The 22014-nt window shown below is 40.8% G+C and overlaps 2 protein-coding genes and 1 long non-coding RNA gene across 6 annotated transcripts; 2 read left to right on the forward strand and 1 right to left on the reverse strand.

The window, feature by feature from the left end:
* The first annotated feature begins 133 nt into the window (after positions 1-133).
* On the forward strand, positions 134-12196 carry os9 (OS9 endoplasmic reticulum lectin). 3 transcript variants are annotated; one of them, XM_072382279.1, is made up of 15 exons: positions 134-336; positions 742-924; positions 2760-2823; positions 2903-2979; positions 3668-3766; positions 5893-6094; positions 6283-6438; positions 6554-6666; positions 7060-7120; positions 7321-7403; positions 7810-8010; positions 8106-8301; positions 8723-8890; positions 9308-9417; positions 10904-12196. In XM_072382279.1, exons 1-15 carry the CDS (start codon positions 187-189, stop codon positions 11039-11041), a joined length of 2001 nt encoding a protein of 666 aa, XP_072238380.1. In that variant the 5' UTR covers positions 134-186; the 3' UTR covers positions 11042-12196. The 3 variants fall into 3 exon arrangements, with proteins under 3 accessions (XP_072238380.1, XP_072238381.1, XP_072238382.1); XM_072382280.1 differs by having other exon boundaries at positions 7324-7403; XM_072382281.1 differs by lacking the exon at positions 8723-8890.
* Positions 12197-14019: 1823 nt separating this feature from the next.
* On the forward strand, positions 14020-19172 carry c1galt1lb (core 1 synthase, glycoprotein-N-acetylgalactosamine 3-beta-galactosyltransferase 1, like b). 2 transcript variants are annotated; one of them, XM_072382283.1, is made up of 4 exons: positions 14020-14542; positions 14691-14960; positions 16715-17379; positions 18089-19172. In XM_072382283.1, exons 2-4 carry the CDS (start codon positions 14735-14737, stop codon positions 18401-18403), a joined length of 1206 nt encoding a protein of 401 aa, XP_072238384.1. In that variant the 5' UTR covers positions 14020-14542; positions 14691-14734; the 3' UTR covers positions 18404-19172. The 2 variants fall into 2 exon arrangements, with proteins under 2 accessions (XP_072238384.1, XP_072238383.1); XM_072382282.1 differs by having other exon boundaries at positions 14020-14960.
* Positions 19173-19803: 631 nt separating this feature from the next.
* On the reverse strand, positions 19804-20896 carry LOC140303511 (uncharacterized). The gene is made up of 2 exons (XR_011915194.1): positions 20123-20896; positions 19804-20074 (listed from the first exon to the last, which is right to left on the reverse strand). It is a non-coding gene; the product is annotated as an uncharacterized lncRNA (long non-coding RNA).
* Positions 20897-22014: the final 1118 nt, after the last annotated feature.

Consider the following 22014-nt stretch of genomic DNA (forward strand, 5'->3'; position numbering starts at 1 on the left):
TTATGCCGGTGTCAGAAACCAACAAATCCCAATACCAAGAAAAAAAAACAAAAAAACTTTAATAGACACAAAAACTAGCCAATGATAAAGCAGTATTGCTCGCGTTGACCAATAAGCGTCCTCCATGTCAGGCGTTCTGTGTTTTGTTGCTGTCAGACAAATGGGGGTTTGAGAAGAGGGTGAACGATGGCTGCCTCCTTGGTGCGATGGTTGAAGAGGTTGTACGTTTTTATGCTATTATGCCCTCTATGTGTCCCAGCCTTCTTGAATTTAGAGGAGCTCAATGAGATGAAATATGGGATTCAGATTCTTCCTGACCCCGTCATCTTGGGGCAGGTGAGTGGGGCTATCGGTGGACGCTAACATGTAGCTAGTTAGCTAGACTGTGGACTGCTGTTTGCTAGCTTTAAAATGATTCTCTTATTGCCATTCAACTTAAATTAAGTGCGTGTCTTACGAACAATTCTGTTAGGAAGACGCACAATAAGTTTACGAATATTTTAAGAAAGGTGTATAAAGATGAGTTAAGGTTAAAACTGGAGTTGTTCCCAAGAGACGAACGCTGCATGTTGTGACAGCTGTCATAACAACACGTTTCTCACTTGACGTTTGCACCGAACTGTTTGTTTTACACCAAAACCAGGTTGTCAACTATCCATTCTTAATTACAGTTCGGCTAATATTTGTCAATGACGCTGTTAAGAAATGCTGCAGCTTTCATGGTAGTCTTCTTCTTATTAGACCAAGACAGAGGAAGTTATGATGGTGTCCAGTAAGTATAAGCAACTCTACGAGTGTCGACTTCCAGCCCAGGCTGTCCGGTTTCATCAGGATCCAGCTTCTGAGCCTGACTCACAAGGGTACACTGGACCAGACATCCCAGACCTGCTCAGGCCAATGCATAAAGCCCCATGTCTAGTAAAGGTGAGGTCTCAACTTATCTGTGTCTGCTTATCTGCGTAATCAACTTGTGAAATGCTTAAGCGATTCATATGGTTAAGTGATTAAGAGGTTTTTAGCTGTCCCTGAAATATAATTTGGCTCATTTGGGCAAACCGCTCAATAGATGCAACTAAATGGTACAAGTATGATTCAAAAGCAGATCAAGTGAGCACTGGGATCTGATCCCTCAAGTCATATTTGGCCCAATATATATATATTTATATATAAAACATAGTAGCAGAACAAAAGCAGAATGAGAAGGAAAGAAAAAAGAGATCAAAATACTTTTGCTTTTTGCAATATTCAAATTTTCAGTGGGTAGGTGTGCCCAAAATTTCGACTGTCACAGAGCATGTGCAGTAGTTGGTCACGTTTCAGTATGCATGGGTAGTATTGGTATAAACGGGTGCATTAGCTTCACCATAGTGCGCACGGAGTAGATGCTAAAGCAGCAAATAAATAATCATCAGACTTCCTGTATTTTCTTAAACAGTGTTTGTCAAAAATGTGACACACCCATAAATTAATTTTGAATGAGTGAACGTGTCCTGACTTTGACTGTTATTTTCTTAAATCTAATTAAACAATGTGATTTATTTTTGGCTTTGAAAAAATACATTTTTGGGGGGAAGCAGGGTGAGGAGGCACACGTTTTTTTGTTCCTGGTTTAGCTTTGAGTCAGGTTAATATTTCTAAACCGGTGAGCTTCATTTCCTCATGAGTGTCGTGTGACTCTTTTGAATATATTTGCCCTCTGCTTCACCTAATGTCAGTGGAGGCACTTTGACAAAACATGGTTGTTCCCAAACACATAGAAATGGTCTTCTTTACGCTTTTTCTGTTTCCACAGCCAAAGAAAGGTTAGTGATCTGATAGAAATGCGTTCCTTATCCTAGTGACCACTGACATACTCACTATTTGCTTCCTCATAAGATGATGTAAGGTTGCATTAAAGCAAAACACTGCAGTGTTTCCCACAGGATTTTAGGAGACTGTGGTGGGAGAGTCTCTGACCCTCTGGGGTTTAAATGTGTGTGTATGTTTTTAAGCCCGATGTATCACACTTAAGTGCATTTTGAGACCATGGATGTAAATTGCTGTTTATGAACATACGTTGATAAATAAGAACTTACAAAGGCATATCAGAAGTATTTTAAATTTAATTCAGAATAAAACAAGACCAAAAACTAACTCACTACCTCACTCGAACAATAAATCTTTTGAACAATCTACTGAATGAACAAACAACATTTTTGGACAGGCTATTTACACACTCTGCACCCAGGTGCTGAACATTTGACTTTTGTGGGCTTTTCAAAGAACAGCTCCAGAGCTCTGACATAATTAAAATCTCCAGGGCTGGGTCCATTAATGGAGATCCTCAAGCAGGCAGCGAGGTGTTCCTGAAGTTGATTACGGAGGTCTGATTTCACCTAAAAATGAAGATAACTGCAATTAATCAAAAGGAATGAAAGCAGGAGGTGCCTTTGGAACACACATTTTGTACCCAAGTCTGGTTATGTATACAACACCTCACCAATTTCGCCAGGGACGCCAGTCGTGGGGGGGGAAATGGCGCACGGCTGTGCTGTGCAGTGCGCATGTGGACTCCACATTTTCACCTTAGGTGTGTCAGTGTATGCTTCATCTAGTAAGGAAGGAAAAGGTCGTAGTGAACAGAACAGTGTAAAGTTAAAAAGGGGTGTACAGTAATTTTGACTGAATGGAAGTCAAAATGGATCATATATTGTACTGAAGATGACAATTAAACAATTCGCCAAAATGATAGCTTGTTGTTTGCTGTCTGTTTCCTGCAGACTAAGGACTGGTGGACATATGAGTTTTGCCATGGTCAGCATATCAGACAGTATCACCTTGAAGGTGAGAGCTTCCCTCTGTTTTTACCCAACACTATGTTTTCCTTTCAACTTGTTTTTGACTGATATACTTTTCTTTTCAGACACAGAAATCAAAGGGGACATTCTCTTCCTCGGTTATTATGAGTCTGAATTTGACTGGAGCAATGAAACGGCAAAGGTAAAGACACCTCTGTTGTGATTATGTATGTTTTCCTTTTAATCCCATGTTTTTTCAGTGTATGTGAATAAAGACTAATGGACCAATTGTATAGTTGTATAATATGAGCTAAACCCTTTTGCTTTCATGTGACAGTGGTAAGTCTGTGGCTGAATGCATTGGATAATTATTCAAATATTCAGTGAATAAATCCTCGTCAATTTCAGCTTGTGATACGGAAAAATATTGAAATGTCCTCTCTGATTTACAATGTGTCAGTCACCTATTATAAGAAAATTGTGCTCCCATAACAACCCGCATTATTTGCTCAGCTGCATTTGTCTTTTGCATCAAACATGAAGCAGCTGTGAGTTTTTTGTGGCAACAGAGTAAAGATTAATTATCGAAGAATTCTAGTTTTGCTCCTTAAAATCAGACACTGTTCAATCCCGGTGAACGGAAATGTTCATGAATTGTGTGGGTATGCATATAACTCAAAGTCATGCTATCAAACACAGCGGCCCTGCAAGAAGTCCTGTCTGTGTAATGATTTTGGAGCCAGCAGTCAGTTCTGCTTTTTTTTACAGTGTTGCATTTATATTGTCTGTGTGTTTTATGATTAATCATCCCACGTACAACAAGCTGAAATTCATAATTGTCCAAGAATGTATCCAGTCGGTTCGATTAAAACATCTTTTCCGTTCTGCAGGCCTCCAAACAGCACAAGCTGAAACGATACCACAGCCAGGCCTATGTGAATGGCTCTAAGTGTGACCTAAATGGAAATCCTAGAGAGGCTGAAGTTCGGGTGAGACATTTTAAATTGAGGTGACATTTGTATCCCACATGGCCTGAGTGATTTTGTCTGTATGATTAGGTTAAGGTTTTAGTTTCGAAACTCCAGACCCAGATGTGTTTCTTTGCAAAACTGTATGTGCCACTGGCTGAATTGCAGAATATGTAAAAACGGTCCTTGCAGTAAACACACATTTTGATGTTTGTTTCTTTGACTTTTAATGCCTGCTTACTTTTTCTAATCTGGCATTAAAAGGTTTGGCTTCTCCAAACACCTTATTACTCCAACCTATATTAAGTCCTACCTTTTCCTGTTTGTGGGGTAGGAGAGATTCCGTTACCTAGACTGTGACATCACACGGGTAACTGCTCTGTATTCTTAATTAGGGTACCTAAACCCAGCCAAACTCCGAGAACTGGACTGAATAGGAATAGGCAAGAGACTCTCTACACTAGCTGGTAATAGAAATGACACAGTATAGGAGAGTAAATAACATCAAAACCACAAGAAAAGGGAATTTGATCACTACAATTATACAAATATAAAGGAAAAACAATGTTTTTTGTGTCTATCTCAGGGTTAAACATTGATTTGGGTATTTCTGACACGGTCTTGTGTGAAAGTCACGTTTGTCACTGAATGAAGAAATCAGAAATGAACGTCCTTATTAGCAGAGACCATCAACCTAACACTTCGGCAGTTATAAGAAATGTGACACTTAAGTGACTATTTCAAATGCGATTACAGGATCATTCCCAAAGAAATCCGATATGGAGGGTGAAAAGAACTGAGACTGGGCTTCTGCAGATTGACTTTTTTATTTAGTCAGTCATCACTATCTCCTCTTTCTTTCTTTTTTTTTAAACCTGGCAGCATAGTCTGATATTGGTTCGTCAGATTACTTATAGTACTTACAGTACTTACTTACAGATTGCTTACAATTTGAAACCTGCGTGGCATCTTTTTCTGCTGCTGCATGTGAATTTCGAAATGAATTGATTTCTTCAGCATGTTGCTTCTTGGCTAAGTTGCAGAACTTTTTCTTCAATGTAAACATATTTTGTCAGTGGGTACTAACTCAACATAGCACTTTTGGTTAAGGTATTCAGGGGGATATCTGGCATTATTGTGGTTAACAAGTGATGTCCATCTTGCCCTGACTACGATCCATTAAAACCGTCTTTACAGTTAACAAAGCCAACAGGATTCAGCAGCGGTGGTGGTGGAGCATCCTGTGGGATATTTGAAATCTGAGAGTGTTAATGGTTTATGGAAAATGTTGTCATCAGCAGTCATTATTAATTCATATCTTTTGTGTTTGATCCGTTCCTGCTAAAAGGCTAATCTGTGACCTCACTTTTGCTCCTCCACTGGAGATTTCTCTCAAAAGCCTCTCAATTATATCTCTCCCTTTTACCACTCTTCTAAACTTTGCCCTATTTCAGTATTTAGAAAAACGCAGCAACTATTGCCAATATAATAATCACTTTCTACATCGGGATTTTGAAAACCTTGAATAAATCGATGCTGCTTGTGACGTGACGGACTTCAGACTTCATGTAATGCTATTTTTAAAGCCCGAGAACCTGCTAACCTTATTAGGTCTTAATTGACTCATTTGGATTTGCAAAGCAAAGCAAGAACTCTCATGTTGTTAGGAGATGATGGTTCCAGAGAAGTTTAATCCCCTGATTCTTCAGTCATTGTAACTCTCAACAACCTTTTTGGCTCCTTTAAAACAATTTGGACGGTCTAAAAATGCAGGAATGCTCCTGCAAGCTTGTCCTGGTAAAGCCTTACCTGAGATCTGCTTTGGGTTTGTGTGGCAGCCAGTGGCACAGCAAACATGGGCAGAGGCAACAACAGGTTTCACGACATACCAGCATGCAGTCTAGTAAAGTGTAGCTTGGAGAAATGAGTTTCAAAGCAAGCTGAAGCTTTTGGAGGAGTTTCCACAGTCCCGTGACTTGAAAACGACGGAATATCTTGGGACGTGAATTAATTTGTAGTTCCCTCCATAGTGTTTTTTAAGAGGCAGAAGAAAGCTCACGTAGGACTTATTGGGGCACCGTTCTTTTGCACGTTTGAATTTGTGCGTTCGAGAGGGTAAACGTGACTCTCTGCTCCATCATTTCCAGTTTGTGTGTGAAGAAGGCTCGGTTGACTACATCGCCCGTGTAGACGAGCCTCAGTCGTGTCGCTATGTGCTGACGATTCACACCAGTCGCACCTGCCAGCATCCATTCCTGCGACCACCATCCACTGCCAAGCCGCAGAGTATTGTGTGCCAGCCAGCACTAAGTGCCCAACAGTACATGGATTACGTCAAGGCTCAAGTCTGTAAGTGAACAAACTGATGAAGGTAACAGTGTTGCAGCCATTGGAGAGCATCTCTCCTCCTGATTTTGGTGCCTTTTCCTCTTGAAGCAGGGCTTAATGGTGGGAAAGTTGTACTACCAAAAACCAACAAGAAATGTGTGATTTTTTTACTTCTGTCCTTTCTTCTTTCAATCTTCCTCTTTTCCCAGCGGACACGAAGCGTAAAGTGGAGCAGATCTCAGAGGAGCTGAAGAGCCTCGATGAGATGTTAGCTGGTAATGAAGGGGCAGATGGAACAGTGGAAGTAACAGCAGAGGAGGCTCCAGCTTCACCCAGCAATGAACCAGACCAGGCGGATCCAAAAGGTGCATTTTCCTACACGTAATGACACTCAAATCATTTTTCACCCATATACAGTTTTTTCACCTCTCAATTGAAGGTGTAAAGCTTTTCTGTTTTGCTGTTTGTTTGCTCAAACAGATGATGCTGTTGTGTCCGAGGATACAGAGTCGGAAGAGACGGAAGATTCTGCCTTCTGGGAGGGAGTCACAAAGCCAGGAAATGCAAAAGCAGCAGCCTCTCAGGAAAATGAGGTGCTGACATTTATCTTGGAGTAAATCTCAAAACGAAAGGAGTCCTGTGTGATGAATGAAAGCCGACTTTGAGAACTAGATCATTTAATTCTTTGATTTAAAGAAAAAAAAAAGAAAAGAAACCTAGCTTACAGTGTTAATACTGCTAAGAATTCACCTACATTAACACACTTTAATTGTGATTGTATAGAGCCATTGGTAAATAGTTTAATCATTGTTTAAATATTGTCATTCATCCAGGTTGAATGTTTTATCAGGTCTCTTTGCATGTAGTATTTATATATATATATATGTGTGTAAGATTCCCTCCAGTCACTATCCTGTTGACCACCAGAGGGTATCGTTTGTCGCTCCCCATTTCACAACCCAAACTTGATGTTCTTTTCCTGACAGGCAGCAGATGGCAGCTATAACTCACCAGAAGATAATGAAGTCCTAGATGATGGCGAAGAAGGTACTGCGGCACAACACGCAAGGAAGAAAAGTGCCATTTATCACCGTTCAAGTCACTGTTTTACAATATTTATTGGACCAGTAGAGTATTTTCTTTCTGTCTTGATTTAGGAGCCATTAGTCTAAACAGAGTCCTCTGTTGTTATGCATTATTTATTTATGTATTTTCTTTTTTTCTTTTCTTTTTGTGGTTCGCTTTAGTAGAAAAATTCAACTTTAAGATCATCACCGACCCAGCAGATCTGATGAAATTTGTACAACACCTTAAGGAGAGCAACAGGAAGGTCAGTGTTTGTCCATTTCTGGGTTTTTTTTCTCACCGGGGATTGTAAATAAGAAAAGAAGAACGAAAACGGTACAGATCTACCAAGCGTTCAGTAAAGTTCTAAAAGATGTTATTCAACAGCTGTTTCTGGTCTGAGCGAGCAAGCAAACATATGTGACTGATCAGCATCTTCGCGGATAATGATAGAACATTCCAGAGATTAGAGCAATTCTTGAAGAGGTTTCTGCCTTTTGTCAGCCTGTGGAAACGTGTCCAGTTCACATTCCTTTTTTAGTTTTTGCAGCTTTTCATTAGTGACTCCTCAAATTCTTACCCCACCTCCTGGAGTTAATGTTCTTTTCTTTGCAGTGCATCGGTGTCCTAGTCATTTTATCTTTTTTTTTTTTCCCCCATTTGTTTCGTAGAAGGAACAAAACCGAGCTAAAAGTGTGGAAGAGAGAGACGCGAGCATGCAAACGGAGAAGCACAGGGAGGAGGAGAAGGACGAAGATGAGAGGCTCTTAGAGGAGTTTGAGGATGAGATGGCTGACCTCGCTGTTCCTTCCGAGAAGATAGAGGAGATAAAGGAGGAGATGCAGAAGGAGTTTGACAACATCATAGATGAGGTTTCAGACGAGAGACAATATGTCAACAAATCCCATCTTTTGTAGCGTTAAACAACAAACTGCTTTAATGTGACTGTCTGCTGCGTGTGTCGTAGGCCCAGGAGGAATTGGAGACAGAGGGTCTGAAAGGGGAGTTTGACCGCACTCAGGCAACACAGACACTGGAGACGACACTGGATAAGCTACTCGATCATCTGGAGGAGAAGGACGCTCAGGACCCGGAGCAACAAACGGGCCAAAGCGCCAACGACCCGACCAGAGGCAGCCCCAGCCTGGCTCCCAAGCAACCAGGTAACCGAGCAACCGGTCCCATCCAGAGTCGCGTGCATGTCCATTCGCTCTGTGTCATCTCCACATGTCATTTATGTGTGCAGTAGATGTTTCTAGTGACATCCTTCATCTCAGAAGAGACACACTCATGGAGTTTAATGCAGAAAAAAAAATAAGAGACCTTGTTACCATCAGTGGTCATCATTTGGTCAGTTGGTGGTCTTTTCCTCTGCTGCCACTGATGTAACTGTGGGTGACTTTATTTTCATTAGTCTAAATAAAAAAAAAATCCGACATATTATCATCACAGTTCAAAGCTGCATTGTTAATTTAAAAAGAAAAGTGTTTTTTGGATGGCACCTATCGCCTCCATCCTGTGGCCCCACTGATGGGTTTCAAGGTAAATTGTCTTTTTTGTCCCTCTTTTGTCTCGTCACCCCAGACCAAGCAGCTGATGACCACGTTAAGATCAAAATTACTAAGTATAAGACGGGCAGCAGCCCTGATGGGGAGGTCAAAATTCAGGAGATGGGCGAAGGAGACCCCCAGTGGCAGCACATAAAGGACGTGGTTAAAGAACAGCTAGAGAAGGCAGGACTGAAGGCCGAAGGTATGAAGGGGGAGTGCCTGCAACACTCACGGCCTATTCTCTTCTCCATTTCTTATCTCGAGCATTCAGTGCTGGATGCGCTTCCTCTTCTCTTCCCATCTTATCAAAAAGTATGCACTTCTTAGATATTTCCATAAAAGGTTTAGTCATTAATAAAAAGGCACTAATACCCATCTCTGCGAAAAATGAAGACACACGAGCTTTCAAACGTCCCGAGGTTAAGATCACCTGAAAGACGGATGGAGAGGGGTGTGTCATTCATGTCTGTTTTATTTTCTTGTCTTTAGTTTCATCCTCTATTGCTTTGCATCGTACATTTCAGTCTGATTAACATATGACACAGCTTTCTTACTGCTGTGTAACTTGGGTGTTTGTGTTTAACCGATAAGTACTCTGTTTCCCCTGTTTTTTTTTTAGGTAAGATTGAGGTGAAGATCTTAACGCGAAAGAATGCAGAGGAGGCAGGGGACCAGTGGCTGACTGAGGAAGATACAAAGTCCTTCAGGGAACTACTCATAAATCTCCTGGTAATTTAAGCACTCATAAGGACTTTTTACTGGGTTTGTTTGAATTCTTCTAAGAACTAGTGACTGTGAAGTCAGAATTCAAGGCAAATGGCGCTCTCCCAACAGACTCTTATCTCTGGCAGCTGGTTGGAGGAACAGAGCCAAGCCAGGATCTTTGTTTTTTTTTTTATTTAAATTATTTTGTGCTGTCCATAGGCTTGGACATGGCTGACTGTATAAATGGATAACCCGTAAGATAATCCAAATTGGGAGAAACTTGGAGAGGAGCATTTTAAAATGTTATGTCTGTGCTATTAAAGGGGAACTCCGGTATTTTTAAACTTAGACCTTATTTCTGACATGAAATATGTTTATCTAGGGTCTTACAGTTGAGTTGATCTTTTCTGCAACTAGCATTTTTATTACTTTTTTAATGAGATAAAGCATTAACCCAGAGTAAGGGGAGGGTGCACTGTGTTGTGTAACTCGACAAACAAACTGTTTGCTGTACGTCTCCTGAAAGTTCTCTGTTGTGTGCATAAGTGCAGACAGTCACAACTCTGTAACCTCCCTTGGGCAGATGGCACAGCAGTTTAGTCTGTTTGTTTTCTTCAGCCACTCTTTTTCTCATATTACTTCAGATTCTGTGACACCTGTAGGTTTTTGTGTGCACACAGCGTGTCCTACATCAGTGATGCTGCATTTAGAGGACTTTGAAAACCAGCTTTTGAAAGCTTTTGTTTCTTAAAGCAGTTCACGATTGATTTTTTTAGGTCTGCTTTGGATGGTTTTATTGATGTTCAATAAGGCGTGCTCAGATTTAGCCTCTTGACTCGCTGATATTTGCTTCGAGATTCTTTTATGTTTAGTTATTTCCCTTCTGCAATGGATTCAGTGCCACTGGCTGCCCCCGACACACACACACACACACACACACACACACACACACACGCACACAAAGCAGATATTTACATACCCACACTGAAGAGTTGGCAAGGTGCCTTTCTTTTTTTTCTTTTTTTCCTTTTTGTTAATGCTGCTCTTTTTGTTCCTTAAAACATATCTGTAGTTCATCTTCACTGCTTTGAATCTGTATCAATGGCGTTTCAGTCATTGGAAACTGAGAGCTGGAAAGCCTTTGATATCTCTTTTCTAGCCTCTCATGACATTGAAGACATCAGTTGGCCTTATGTTCAGATCCTTGGTGTTTTTTTTCTAGGTCTGAAGAAGGTTGAGAGTCATCAGCTGACAATTCCTACTCCTCTACAGGTCCTAATGTGTCAATTAAAGCTTAAGAAGTTAATGTAGATCTGAGACTTCACTTGTAAATGTGTAATTGAGTATGAAGTGTGTGTGTGTTTTGTGACTGCTGTCAGCAGATTGACGCGATGACTTTTAGTAAATTCCTTTATGAGGAACAGTTTTCACTTTGTCAGCGTTTGAAATGACATCGGACCTGAACCATCGTTGTTTTTCCTGAAACGCTCTTGTGTTTTCACCCCCGCAGACTGGAGGAACTGAAGAAGTTTACAAAGAGCAAAAGAGGCAGCAGGAGTTGGAGAACAACTATAGATTTGTGTGGGGAGAGAACCAAGAGGAGTCCCAGTCATCCAGCACATCTGACTCAGACGATGTGGACATATGATCTCGCGCAGTACTTTTCACTGCGACTATTGTGATGTTGAACTCCTGTGGAGACCTATAGGGAGATGGACTCTGAGCTGTTGTCACAGTTTAAAAAAAAAAAAGAAAAAAAGAAAAGACAGCCCACTTTATTGAATTATTGCTTAAGCCTGGCAGAAAATATCAGCTCAGCTGTTTGCACATTCGGTGTCAGTGTGTCTTGAAAAGGCAATAATGTAGGCGTCTTTGATAGGAACTGTTCATATGTTGCAGGACGAAACCACACGTCAACTGCACCTGAGCAGTTGAAGGAAGTTATGCATTTCCTCCTTTTAGATGGGATCAGTTTTGATAGACGGCTCAAATAGCCGAGTGATATTACAGCGAGTGCATTTTTACCAAACATTTCCATTTAGTTCTGAGGTCGTCTGCAGCACACGCTTGACCGCAGTTGTCCTCAATGTTGCCACTGACGAAGTCCTTTACCTGTCAAGTGACTCAGAAGAGGAATTTTTTTTGTACCTCAACCAACTGAATAAAATGTCTGCAGGCGTTGCTGCACAGATTGTTCCCAAAAATGGATTCTTGTATCTGAAAATGAAGTACAAATTACTCGAGGCTTTAAATTCCACTTCTCGCTGATTTTCGAAAACTGTCCGACACTCTTTTGTTCGGTGAAAAAGTTGCGTGCGCACACAACTTTGGGTTCCACAATCACTAGGCCAAGCCACTATACATTCTAAGAAAAAAAATTTAAAAAAAGATTTTGTAAACTCAGTTGTTTCCTAAAGATTTAGTTTTTTTTTTTTTTTTTTTTTTTTTTTGTGAGATAGTCGCACACTGTTAAAGGAATTCCATATGCTTAAAGGCATACAGCAAGTCTTTCAAGTGTGTATTTAGTTTGTTTTTTTTTTTGACAAGAAAATGTAATTTACTTTGATTTAGCAAAGTAAAACAAACGCAGCTTCCAAGTCAATCGGATCCAGCATAGCAATTATATGAATGCTCACAAAACCCTTCAGACATGTATATAAAGGGCTTAGTTTGTATAGTTTGTGAATAGCTGTTGCTACTGGGAGCTGAATATGTACATAATTATTGTTGTTTTTGAATTAATTTGTTGTATGTGAGCGCAGCTTAAATGAGGAGCTGCCTGACTAAATATGTTTCAAATATCTGACTGCCTGGTGTGTTACATAAATTCAACTTGTTAGTCATCTGCACTATTGAAACACAAAGGAAGCCTTCAGGTAACATGGGTGTGTCTATTTACTTCGTTAACTGAATTTGTATCCACTCCGAGCAGTTTGCCTGGCCTGACCGACCATTTAACTCACTAAGAATGACTGTTTCAGAGTAATTAAAGGATACTGAGCTCATCGAGCCCCATTTATTCATTCTGAGCAGATCATTAGCTTCTACATAACGATGAACACAACTGAAAGAGGAGCCAGACTATGTTTAATTTGTGCTACAAGCCTCAGCTCCAACATCTTGTTTAAATAGGGACACTGACTGTTATTAAATCTGCTGCATGTTCCAAACAACCAAAGAGGTCCCTTAACACTGTATTCTGTATTTCAATGGGATACAGCACTGCTTTAGGGACACTATTAACTGATGGTATTCATAAATGTCCATCTTATAGGTCAGTGATTCCCTCTACATCTGACACCCATTGCTCTGTACTCACGAGTGAGGCCACGACCATCTTTACACTCTCTGCCTTTATTTTGATCTGAACTACACGTTAAGGTTTTGTGACTGTGTCTTTAAAGCAGTCGTGTTGATAACATCTGTTCCTGGGCGGATAGACATGTAAATACCAGCCAAATTACAGAAAACTCCCTTTGTGGTTGGTCGTGCTGTAGCAGATGTTTATGGTAACGCACACATCGACTCCCAAGGTGGGCACAATATCAGTGTTACCAAAATGTTATCAATAAAGTTCTGAGTTCAGCGTTAGTAGGTAGATACTGGGGCCATATAACTTTCTAACTTGCAGATCGTACCACATGTATACATATAAATATCTGTTGGAGATCCCATCTTAACTGGTCAGCATGGTAATTAGGGGTAGGATCTGATGTAAAAAAAAAAATATAGTCACATTTGGAGAGTCCTACATAATGTACATACAAAGGGCAAGTATGTATGTCTGTACGTATGTATTTATTTAATTGTATGTTTCAGACATATTTCAATGAGAAATCCAAAGTTGTTTTGTTTGTGAAGATGTATAAAGGGTTGGTTGGTAAGCGACAAGTAGTTAGTATTCAGGATTTGTAAAAAAAAATGGACACCCTTCTGTTCACCAACATGTAAAAACGCTAAAATGTTTTCTTCATTTCAGTTTGTTTTCATTTAGTTTTCATTTATTAGTCGTCTGGTCATCATTCAACTTATTATCATTGAAATTTTAAAAATGTTACACCTTGGTTTCTTATTTGCATAGTCTCCTGATTCCCCCGTATCTGCCTGGGATACTTTTCTTTGATGGTAAGACCAATCATCTCTGTCATTACAGTCAGTCTAGTCTGACTTTGTCCCCTCTTCTCATCTGTTTACATTAGTTTTGCTGTGTTGTTAAAAAATTAGAGACCACCTTACTACAAAATTACATCTGCTGGACTCCTTGGAGCAAACCATATCATCACATATAGACACCTTTCGTGGGGCATTGTAAATAAATAACAACTAGGAATCATTTGTGAGAAGGGCCAGAGGGGCAAAAAAGGAAACGCATCACAACAGACGTCACATCTTTTAATCGAAAGACTTTATCCTGTTCACGTGTATTTCTTAAACTTTTGTTGTTCAGTGTCTCGTCGACTTTGTGTATCTTGCTGATAAAATAATAGACGGAGGGAGATTCAGACTGGACGCGTTTTACTTGTGAAATTACCGAAAATATATGTCGGGTCTTTTTTAAAAGCATCTTACCACAGTGGGTTAACTCTAAGCTTTCTTTTCCTAATAATTTGACCGGAAGTACCGTTTTATCTGGACGGAAGACAGCAGTCAGTCAGACAAGTTAGATGTAGTTCATGTAGTGATGAGGAACAGTTTAACATTGTTGTTTTAATGTGCGGTGCGGTATCATGTGACAGCTCCGTCGGTCAGCTAGCTCTGTACAGTTTCCGTTAGCTCTGTTGCCGCGAGAGGAATAACTTAACACCGAAGTTATCGTTAGCAGCGTCGATGAAATAACGGACAAGCCAGTTAGCTTGCGCCAGCTATCCGAACAGGACGGGAGCAAATGATTAACTCGTCATGACTGTTAACAAGGCTCGGTTTTTTTTCTTCCGGGGAGTTTGTTTGGTGATTGTTGTGGTCAGCTCGCTCGTTGTTTTGTCACGCTAGGTGTTAACTTAGCATCGCTTTAGTATGGCTAGCTGAGCTGTTGTCGTTCAGAGAGGGAGCGCCTACGTCCCAGCTTTCGCTCTTTGGAGTTTTTATCGCCCGCTGCGATGAAGTAGCGGTGGGACAAGACAGTTGCTATGGTGTGTGTGTGTTGCCGCTGGTGAGTAAACCACACCTGGAACGGGGAGTGACACTTAACGCTTGTCACTTTCGTCAATTCTTCGCTGCCGCCATCACAGTAATTGGGACTGTCACTGCAGCTCGAAACCTTCACGTCCATGCTCTCTCTTTCCTTCCTTCATGGTCAGCTTCTGCTAAGTTGAACAACTGCTCATGAGACACCTGGTCCAGCATGAAGGCCCCGGGACCCAGATTATCCTTTTATGCGGGTTTCGTCGTGGGAATCTTCACACTGCACGTGTTTCTGAGGCAGGTACGGTTTGAGAGGAGTGTGGCAGCGCAGCAGGCCAGCACCTTAAACAAACTTCATGAGCATCCGCAACAGTTTGAGGAAGAAAAGAAGATATGGAAGAAAGAGAGGTCTGCTCTTTTCAACCTCAAACACCCTCATCATATAGGTAAGTAATGGAGACGAAATGTGCCCAGAAATGTTCGTCCGGGCCAATTTAGACAGGTTTTAGTGCGCCTCAGTGAGTCGCCGGATAACATTTACGTTGCATTTACGTGTCGACGGTTTCTTTCCATGAGTAAAAGTACCTGCTCTGCCGTGTGAAAACAGAAAGTCTTTGTCGAAAATCCAGCATAGTCAGAAGTGCACGAGTATTGTCGGTGGGACGTAGTTTACAGTGTGAAAGTGCTGGTTTGATCCATCTTAATGAGGGTTTTATGTAAAGTCACAGCAGGGACATCTTAGATGTCAGCAGATGATTAATGGGAGAGGAGATAAGGAAACAAACAAGTTCTGCCGCACACACCTGTCCTAAATTGTGCTTTTTAACTGCGCCTAAACAAACACGCCTTGTCTCCACAACTTGTTGCTTACATTATGAGGTGTGCCTGTCCTCTGCAGATACAGTCATGGACTGTGGTCTGATGATCCTATAACAATGTCAACACTGGCAGAACGAATTTTATTGTTAGTTAGTTACATATAACTGATGTTATATTTATTATCGATTATATCTCCCTGGTTATTCTTTGACAGCAGGCCAAGGTGTACAATAAATTCTGATATCCCAAGAGGAATAACAAATGCAGTTCAACTTGTATTCATTAGATGGGAATTGTTCATTTCGACTGGCAAGAGTCAATAATATATAGATTCTATTACACGTTATGTTGAAGAGTACAACCATGGGTAGATAAGTTAAGTACACTGTTAGTCAGATGTTGTCTGACCTTTTGGGCTTGTTTCCAGATGTGTTTTTTTTTACGAAGTGACAACAAGCTCGAACAGTTCCCAGATGATGCTGCGAGGTAGCCGGATATTTCCCCGTTTAGAAGATATTTTTCCACTTTGTTGACTTGTGCAGGTTATGTTTTTTTTAATTTTTGAACTGATATCACCGATGTCACAACAGCTCTTTCAGTCCCATATTGTACAAACGGGAACTCTATATGTACCCCAGAAGTCTTTGCTCAGACATGTAGGATGTCTGTAACAATGTTATTTAAAACCTTTATCCATTTTAGTGTTCAAATGTCCACATTTTATTACCTCTGGGGTTTGTCATGAGGTTTTTACAATCATATCAAGCAATAAAGTTAGCTTTTTCCACCTCAACACGAACAATGGTTTCTGTAATAAGGAAGCGTATATACTCGGGTATATAGTACAAAATCAGTTTTAATTCTGTGAGTGTGGGTAGTTTGCAAGTTTGATGCAAACCAAAGCTTTTTTGTAGAAACGGCTTTACCTGATGAAAAAAAGCACAGATCATCACAATCAGCCGTCCTCATTAGACAGATGTACAGTAGGTTTAAGCTCCTCATCAGTGAGGAGCACAGAACGGGGAACCTCTTTTTCTTAGTTACCTTAAGATACGGTGTCTGCCGTGATCTGGCAACCGTGTTATTAAAAATCTCTGCAAATCAAGTAGCAAGAATTTTCATTTTGGAGCTACATGTTAAATGTGACCTTTACAGACAAGCTAATAATCGAGCCAATTCCCCAAGAATTTTAGAGCAACGATGGAATTGTTGTGACGAATTTTGAGCGTACACGTGCGGCAATAATAGAAGATTTCAAAGTTTTCCACCACCCCCCCCCCCCACCCCCCAAAAAAAAAAAAATCAACTGTCTTTATGAGAGCATAAATTGTTTTGGTCCAAAGGATGTTGAAGTGTAAAATCGTGTTAATGTCCTTACCAGGTGAGGACAGCCGCTTGGCCGATGACTTGTACAACAAGGTGCGTATTCTTTGCTGGGTGATGACTGGACCCAACAATCTGGAGAAGAAGGCTCGCCACGTGAAGTACACATGGAGCCGCCACTGCAACATCGTGGTTTTCATGAGCTCTGTGGATGACCCCGACTTCCCCACGGTGGGATTAGGAACAAAGGAAGGTCGCGATCAGCTGTACTGGAAAACGATCCGGGCCTTCCAATATGCCTATGAGCATCATGCCCACGAGGCAGACTGGTTCTTCAAGGCAGACGACGACACCTATTTGATTGTGGACAACCTGCGCTGGATTCTTGCAAACCACACGCCTGACGAGCCGATTTACTTTGGCCGAAGATTCAAGCCCTACACCAAGCAGGGATACATGAGTGGTGGAGCGGGCTACGTACTGAGCAGAGAAGCCCTGCGGAGATTCGTAGATGGTTTTAAAAACAAAGTGTGCACTCACACTACCTCTGTAGAGGATCTGGCAATGGGGCAATGCATGGAGAAAGTCGGGGTGCTGGCAGGAGACTCCAGAGACACTGAACACAGGGAGACGTTTCACCCCTTTGTTCCTGAGCAACACCTCACTGCCAAGTTCCCAAAGAGCTTCTGGTATTGGAGCTACTGCTACTACCCCATTTCAGAGGCAAGTACAGCAAAGTACTCTTAAATCCTGACAATCCTGCTAAAGTGGTACAATGCGACCTCAGCGTTGTTACAGGGATATGCTGTTCTCTTTGAAGTGGTGTTGTGTGAGGGAGTTATCCTTAGTCAGCGTATTACCTAAAGCCAGTTGTGGTTTGCACGTGTCTAATTTGGAGAAGCAAACAGGAGTACCAACACAACCGTAAAGGAGTTTTTCTAGATAATTTTTCAATTCGCATGCACTGGGATCATTCCTGCTGTTTGTATAAAATGTTGTTGCTTGCACATGTAACTTATTGCTTTTATTGCTGAGTCTGCTTTTCCAAATTGTGGATATGCTGACTTGCACGTCCTGTAGCTAATGAACTGAAGTATGAACAACGGCACCTTCACACTGCCCCACTTCAAAGATACTGAACTGTCAGTTTAATGTTTGAGTTGATGTTTTTGTTTTCTCGTGGATGATGGTTGTATCAATGTGTTTTTCTCCCTTTTTAAAATTTTTTTTATTGTTAGTTGACAAAAGCTCTGGTGTAATGACTGTGCAAATAGACCGATGAATTATCTGCTTTCTTCTACTTATTTACCTAGTATCACATCACTGAGCTTCCTCAATGGCCATGAGTTAACATTTGCGCTGCTCACTTATATTGAAATGAGTTTTATTGACACCGAAAGTATGACACTTTCATGTCTTCTACCGTTTGCAGGGCCCGAAATGCTGCTCAGATCTGTCGGTGTCTTTCCATTATGTGGATGCAGCAGGCATGTATCTGTTGGAATACTACGCCTACCACCTGCGTGCCTTTGGCTACAAATACCGGTATCAGCCCCCCACCCCAAAGGGTTATACACTTGAACAGTCGAGTTCCTGGGATGCTGCAGAAAGACAACAAGAGTCCGCTTTAGAGGAGAAACGGCAGGGAGAAGGGGAGAAAGCATTCAGGACTAACCTGAGACAGGATGCAGACCCCCCTCCTGCAGCTGCTAAAGACCCTCCTGCAGCTGCTAAAGACCCCAAATGACACCAACAGTGTGTAGGTGTGTTGAGGGAATGGGTGTTTCTAAATGTGGGTGCTTTGTCATTCTGAATATTATGGCTCATATTTCTTTAAAAGCAGAAAATTGGTCCAGTTGGATCTCGAGTTTCTCCAAATGCAAGTGGAGTCCCTGATGATGCTTGAGATGAAGGACTGCTGTCAATGTGAACTGTTCCTCAGACTAAGACGTTGGTTTAAAACTTTTACCTTTTATTTCAATGTTTTGTTTGCGGTTTTAACAAGTTTCTTCTGTAAAAGCTGGGGTCACTTTTCTTTAGGCTTTATTCGTTTTGAACTCAAGTATTTAACGACACATTTAAAGAAAAAAAGCAGCTGCACCAGACCTACCACTTTGTTTTTCCTGATTTGTTGGAGTAGTTTGACGTCATTCCACACATAAAAAAAACTGCCTGCCAGTGGGAATCGTGGTTCTTTTGCTCCAGGTTATTTTGAGCTGTCAGGCCAAATGAATCGCTTCAAAAAAGTGCAAATTTCAGTTTGAGCATGAGCTACCTCCCCAAACGTGATTTTTGACTGTATTCAAAAGCCTTTCCGCTTATTTTCCTAGTTACATTATGTCAGTTTTCTGTACAAGAATTTGTATTGACATTATCAGTCTAATTTTATTTACATTTATCTAAATGAAGATTTGTTTTACATGAAGGAATTATTTGTTTTGAATAGCCATTTTTAACGTTTCTATGTAGAGGTTTATTCAGAAGACCGGGGCTTTAAACTGTTATTGTTTTCATAATGTTTCATGTTTGAGTTTTCCAAGAGAAAGGAAAAAAAGAATCATCCTAAAAGACACAGAAAAGCACCAAATCATTTACAAGTGTGAAGCAGGGTTACTTATTGGTTAAAAAAAAAAAAAAACATCCCAATATTTAGACAAATAGACTTACTCACACTTTCAGCCTTGATTTAATGTTAAAGCAGTGCAGAATCCATGCAGTCGCCTCTTTATAAGGTATGCTCAGTTAAAACAAATGCTGTCGGTATTTTAAAATTTAAAGCCAGTTTTTGTCTCCGCTCTCCTTTGAGACCAGTACAAAACTAGACAAACAACACAATTTTATAAACATTCTAGCCTTCACGAATGCTTTAATCTTTGATTATGGGTCCTAGACTGCATCAGTTTTATCTCGGAGTAGCTAAAAAAAAACTGTGAGCTGTATGTGGATTCCGTATGTACCCTTACCAAAACAGTCGTTACATTTTTATAGATGAGCACTGATTGGATGTGTTCACATTTCTTATTGAGGCAATCCTGGTGCTTTCTATGAAAATGTGCAACGGCCAGATTCCAGTCCAGTCTTTTGCTGCTGAGACAAACTGGTTGAGCGAACACTAAATTGGCGCACTCCCTCTCTGGAATGAACGTCTACTCTAAATCCACTCTTTTTGTGCTTCCTTAAACTGGCACTGGATACACACGCTTGACAGGTTTCCTGCGTCCTCCGCCCCCAGTGGATTCATCAGCTTGTGCCTTGTAAACTGAGATTGTATGAGCCATCGGCATCAAGCACGTGACTTTGCACTGTGACATAACCACAACGAGAGTTGAAGTGTCGTTTTATTGAATCCTACAATTGTATTGTGTTTGGCCTTTTGGCAAGTGGGTGACTTATTCATGACAGGGATTTCATTGTTATTCTTCTTTCTTTTCTCCTGATTTTCTGACATAATGTTTTAGTTTTCGACAGTGGGTTTTAAAGTTGTCGACAGGCCAGATGATTTCAAATGATTCACAACAGTTGCTTTACTAGTCCGTAACCAAACAAAGAGACACAGTAATGACCGAGTGCTGTCTGACACACAACTCATTTGGGATTCAATGCACTTTGGAAGGAAGCAGTTGCCGTTTTTTACTTTTAACCACTTGAAGCCTTTGTTTTCTTGCCTATCAGAATGCATTTTGTGTTTACACTCGTTTTCTTTCTGTGTGAACAGAGAGCATGTTTGTTCCTTTTTAAATGTCTTTCAAACTGAAAAATTTGAACTTTGAACCAAATCGGCATGTTTAACTTGGTTTTCTTTTGAAACGAATGACCCTTTGTGCAACTCGATTCGATTTTTACTGACGTTTTGATGAAAAGGCTGAGTCTAGTTTCTGATGTCAGTGTTGCCTCACATCTAGTCCTTGACAATCTCACTTAAAAACTTAAAGGGAAACCTGTACAGTACTGTATTTATGTTTGAAATGTGTTTATGTTGGTATGGACGTTTTAATTGAGTCTATCTTTAGGGTATGAATTCGTTTGACATTGTGTGAGCGCACAGGTGGTGTGCAGGATGATTTTTAGTGGATGGTTCTTTAATCAGTATAAATAAATGCATATTTTATTGTACATCTCGAGTCTTTTTCATGGACCGGACAGAAGAGTTAATGCGGGGTTGATAAAGATGCTCGTCTCTTTACAGAACAGCGCTGCTCATAGGAGGATGTGTGCTGTTGCCATTACGGGGAGAGCCTTGGATCCTGAGCAATGACAAATGAGATTTGAAGGTCAACAGATGAGGCACGATTTTCTTTGTTTATTTTAAAGTGGATGTAGGTCAAAGTCTCTTACCTCGGCCCTCCGTGATTGATGAATCGGCCTCCTCTCTTCAGAAAATTCCTCTGTGCAGATGGAAAAGCCGCACCTGCTGCACACAAACAAGTCTCTGCCAATAAGGCGCGGTCACTGTTTAACATCAGCAGAAGGTGTCTGCGCTGGGCTGATGGTTGGTAGTCACATCAGTATGTCAAGTATTTCCTTAAGCTTTTTCTTTTTTTTTTTTTTTATGTCCACAGATTAGACATGAAGCTCGTTTTGGATCAGGCTAACGCTCTGGGAAGAGCACGTTCGGCTCAGATCTTTTTGGAAAGGAAACCGTGTCTTTTCTGCACTTGAATTTTGCTGAACCATCATGTTCACAAATTCTTTTGTAGAACCTTATGTTTAATTGACAAATGAGCTTTTTGGACACGGTGTGCATGCGAGTCAGGAAATGGCTTTACAGGAATCCCAAATATGCGTTTGAAGTTAGTAGGAGGTGCCTGAACCACAAGAGGGACAAGTACAAACACTCCTCGAGTTGTCGAGGTTACGTGATTTACAGCTGGAAACATATGGGCTCATCTCTGATGAATAATATGCAGACAAACTGGGAACGAACGGCTCAAAAATCGTGTTTCTGCTCAGCCTGTTAAACAAATGTGCATATTAGTGTCATTGTACACTACGCTGAGCCCTAACCTTTTCACATATGGTTTTAATGCAGTAAAAAGACACAAAATGTGCGTAAATGACACACAAAATGTGCCACTGCTGTTACCCGCCCCCCCAAAAAAAATAAAAAACCCATCAACTTGATGGTGTTTGTTGAAGTTACTCATTCTTAAACTTTAAAAAATTACACAGACACGTCTGCCCTCCAGCATCCAGATGTAAAAGTGTTCTTTGAGCGCTTTAAACTTAATATAAATCCCTTGCTGGCTAAACATTTTTGCAATATTTTGTCAACATATTAAGATTTCAGGCTAGAAAATGTACTGCCCAGATGGATTTGTGTTGATCTCCGCAGGGAGATCCTGAATTAGGCAAAGGTTC

This window comes from Leuresthes tenuis, unplaced genomic scaffold (genome assembly GCF_036924035.1).
Source record: "Leuresthes tenuis unplaced genomic scaffold, fLeuTen1.0.hap1 SCAF_3, whole genome shotgun sequence".
Classification (NCBI taxonomy): domain Eukaryota; kingdom Metazoa; phylum Chordata; class Actinopteri; order Atheriniformes; family Atherinopsidae; genus Leuresthes; species Leuresthes tenuis.